The sequence below is a fragment of the Tarenaya hassleriana genome, unplaced genomic scaffold, assembly GCF_000463585.1.
Source record: "Tarenaya hassleriana unplaced genomic scaffold, ASM46358v1 Cleome42, whole genome shotgun sequence".
Taxonomy (NCBI): Eukaryota; Viridiplantae; Streptophyta; class Magnoliopsida; order Brassicales; family Cleomaceae; genus Tarenaya; species Tarenaya hassleriana.
Window position 1 is genome coordinate 60,923 of NW_010966986.1, and position 4,460 is coordinate 65,382.

Consider the following 4,460-nt stretch of genomic DNA (forward strand, 5'->3'; position numbering starts at 1 on the left):
GTGCACGTGCGGAGCAGTGATATGGACATGACGGTGGTGAAACACGGCAAAGACATTGCGGTTCCATCAGACGGTTTGTTCCGGTTTAACATCGACGTTAACCATCAAGAAGGGTCGTCCGTGTCAGCCGGCGAGATGACGGAGTCGAGGGTGACGTGGAACGTGGTTTTCAGAGAATGGGAATCGGTCTTCACGATGACAGATTGCATCAGATCGCTGGAGAAGAGCAAGTGGTTTAGGGAGGAGCTTCCGGCGCCAGAGTACTGCATATTCAGCCGGGGAAGCGGTTTAGCGGCGGATGTGAATATGGAGTTAACCGGAGAAAACCAAGCGGTTAATATCGGTCTAGGGATAATGAACACGGTGGACTGGAGGTACCTGAACCTGGACGACGGCCTCAGATATCTTGAGCGTTTCCTTCTCCCACAAGGCAGAGAATGATCGGTTACTTGGCGGTCAAGAAATCTTGTAACTTTCTTTTTTCTGCTAGAGATTGTTTGTTCTTTTGTTCCCTCTTTTGCATCAAATAAATTTTTGTAAGATCAATCTTTTTTTTCCATTTCAGAATAATTCGATGTGTGCAATTACTCAGTTTTTCATATAGAGGATTTGATCATTCATGCATTCACATTTCACACATGTATTGTTTTTAACTAAATTAGATCAACAAATGCCCTCTGATTTCAAAATTACTAAATGTTTTGTTTATGAAAATCGTAAATAATCTATTTTTCGAAAGAAAATAAAAATAGCCTTGAGTTTGGATTATCATCTGTTTGTGATGTTGTATTTATGTGATCGTTAGGCTCTTCGTTTCCCATAAATTTACGAGTTCAATTTCTAAGACAATATTTTAACTGTTTAACAATATCTATTTTACGCACTTGAAATGATTGAGTATAGTTCTAATGCAATATTCATCAACATAAACGATCATACGTAGCGTATGTATATATAATTTTATTTTATTATTATATTATTTTAAGTATATTTAATTTTTTTATATGAATATTTGATAAAGTTTCTATTTTGATTTGAAAATTTGTTTAGTTTTCATATCTTTATTTCTTTGAATTAAAATTTTTGTATTTAATATGAAACTTTTGGTATAATTGAGTACTTCCCAAGTAATTCTCCTAAATTTTACGATATATCTCAATCTTTTATTTTATCAATAAAAGATTCTCTTTAAATTAAAAAAAAAAAGAAACAATTGAGGGAGAGATTGCACATAGTGGACACCATCGTAACAACCCTTGTAAGAAAAACATTATCTTTCATTTATCCACCAAATATGTTTCCTAATTAAACGGACGAATTTGACGATAATTATCACATACCACATGATCGCTTAAAACCCGACCCATTTGAATTTCGGATATCGATGTGTCCAATCTAACATTTACAATCGATCGAAAACCAAAAAGAAAATAACATTTTTGTAAGGATATACAAATATAATATTAATAGACAACTATATGGACAAAAATTTTCGATTCAGCAACATATATATATATATATATATATATATAGCACACACAGTAGTAGACTAATTGAGAGAAATCCAAGATTAATTGACTCAACACATAAAATAAAAATAGAATAAAATTTCTTTCGATTTAAATCTAAGTTTGTATTTGAGGAGAGATGTTCATTTAAATTTTTTTTCGATTTGTAAAATATAGCTGAAGTAAAGTTATGATAAACTTTCGAATTATAAAAAAAAACAATGGTGATGATTCATGAATATATATATATTATATATATATATATATATATATTTCTACAATATTTTGCCCTAAGGCTGCTCAACTTAGCTTTCACGCTTATTCACTATTCGCATGCTTCCCCTTTTTAGGGCACTCCCAGATGGCTCCAACACGCGTGCCTTTTTTTTCTAACTATATATATATTAATATTTTACCATTTTCCCAATTTTTTGTCGAGGGAAATTAATTTGCTTTCACTGATTTTTGTTACTTTGGGTTGACTAAATCTGCGTGGAATATGCATGGGAGTAATTTGAAAATATGAAAACAAAGAGTTACTGTGCTTATTGTGAGATTAAAAATGCATGAATCAAGCCCACGGTGGATTCCATCAATCAATTGGCAATTATTATTATTATTACTACGTTGGTAAGCGTAACACTAGTACGTTATTTGCGAGTTTACAATTTTAAAAAAATATTGATTGGTAGCTAATTAATTGTTCAAATTAAAATCTCTTAAATTTAAAATTTTAAAATTTAATGGCATATTTTCTTCAATAATTTAAATTCAAATACTCAACTTGGTCGGATCAAATGGGCGCGTCAACATACATAAGCAAAGAGTTTCAAATCAGATATTTCAAAATGATATCTAAATTAATTTCCGAATAATATTAATCCATATTAAATCTTTCATTTATTACCCAATAAAAATTTAAAATCGCATTGCACACCGAGTCCAACAACTGCCATGACAACACCGACAAACAAATAAAAAAAAGACAAAAAACAACAAAACAAAAACTCAGCTCAGTCGATAACTGTCCACGTCATGTCGTTTTCGAAAATCCAGTGGCAGACTTCGATTCGACCGGGACCCGACCCGAGTGCCACGAAAGCACCGTGTCCTGGGCCCCATGCTGACGTGTCAAGGTGACAGATTGCAACTCCTCTGTTGATCGTTTCTTTGCTTTCGGCCTCCAAAATATCAGCCTCGTACACTCTCACCTTGGGCACCGAGTGGCAGTAATAAAGCAAGTACGGGAACACACTCTGATGACATGAAACCGACCTCGTCACTTCTCCACCGTCGATTCCTTTGACTTTTCCGATCAAGACCTCCCGCGTTGACCCGTTCGTATTCTCTGTGCTCCGCACCGTAATATTCCTCCCGAGTGCTGACGTGGCAAAATCCACCATGTCCTCCGCGGATCCAACGCACCGTTTCGTCTCTCCCTCGCTCGGAGTCCTCTCGCACTCCCCAAGCGCGTCGGTTATCACGCGATCCATGTAGGACCCCTCAGGCGCGTGGAACAAGTCCCTCATCTCGGACAAACGAGCAGTGGCAAATGGTAATTTCACCGAAATGGGCCGGGGTAAAAACGACCTTTTAGGCATTTTGTCTCTGATATCCGGCATAACCATCACGTTCCCCTCCTTCAATTCCGACTCCCTGAAAAATTTACCCTTCTCGACCCATTTATTTACATTACTGCTGCCGTTAGCACCGATTTGTCTGTAATCGGTGAAAACGACGCCGTTTTTGGTGTAGTCTTTGAACGAGCGTTCCATGTTGTACGTCTTGAACGCAATCGCGGTTTTGCCAAACGCGGCTGTACCGTAATCTTTGAAGGAGCTGTTTCCTTTGTTAAATGTGTTGCCGTAGTTGATGAAACTCACTTTGCCGGAGTCAGATTTTCCTGCGTACGACGTGAACGAGTCGTCGCCGACGTTAGCGCCGTCACGGTAACTGGCGAAGCTGTCGATCGGAGATTTCCCGTTAACGCCGTAGCTCTTGAAAGTGTTGTGTGGGTTGTTGCCGGAATCTCCATAGCCCTTGAACGAGTCGTTCGACCCGTGACCCGACTCGCCGTAACCCGTGAAACTCGACCCGATAGTGTTCCCGCCTGGGCTGTAGCTGGTGAACTCGTTCGGGCCGAGTAGCGTTTTTGCTGTAGCTGGTGAACGATTCCTTGCCCGAGTTTGTCTCGCCGGCGTAGTTAGAGAAGGTCAGTTTGTGGGCTTTGCCGCCGGAGGTGTAGGAGGCGAACTGGAGATTCGGGACGTTGACTCGGTCGTCGTAGGAGGTGAACTCGCCCGAGCCACCGACGGCTCCAGCGGCGTAGCTGGTGAAGTTGGCGGAGGCGACATTTGCATCCTTGGCGTAGCTGGTGAAGCCCTCGCGGTGGTTGTGTGAGGCTCTGCTGTATTTCTTGAACGAGTCGTTGGGCGTGTTCGTCCCGTCCGAGTAGTTCTTGAACGAGTCGGCTCCATTGACTCGGCCCGAGCCGTATTCAGTGAAGCTTTTGCTGTTGTAGACGGCGAAGTCGGCGTCGCGGCCCTGAAGATCGGGCTGGTCTTGCTGTTCGCCGTCGGGAAAGCAAAAGAGCTCGGCTTTGGAACAGAAAGATGCGAGGTGGGTGGAGAGGGAGTCGAGGGCAGCGAACCGGGCTAGCCGGGCCGAGTCAACGGCGGTCAACGGAGACGATTTTGACAGGAGGAGGTCGGGGATGGGAAGAGGGTTGGAAATGTGGGTTTTCCAGTATCTCACGAGAGAGGCCTTAGGCGTAAACGGGTCGGGTCGGGTTTCGGTACACCAAACCTGCCATGGAAAATGGAGAAAAAGAAATGAACTATAGAAGACAAAAGAATGTAAATTCTATGTAAGCTAAAATGACAACGTGAGATACATGCAGATGGCAATTAAAAGAATCAATGCGACAAAGGAAACGAAACAACTTAGGGAAAG

General features: G+C 41.0%; 1 protein-coding gene and 1 pseudogene across 1 annotated transcript; one reads left to right on the forward strand and one right to left on the reverse strand.

Moving 5' to 3' along the window:
- Positions 1-27: 27 nt before the first annotated feature.
- LOC104825174 lies at positions 28-441 on the forward strand. Its single transcript, XM_010557463.1, has one exon. The coding sequence runs from the start codon at positions 28-30 to the stop codon at positions 439-441; it is 414 nt and encodes a 137-aa protein (XP_010555765.1).
- Positions 442-2,380: 1,939 nt separating this feature from the next.
- Positions 2,381-4,460, reverse strand: part of LOC104824975 — a 2,353-nt pseudogene continuing 273 nt past the window's right edge.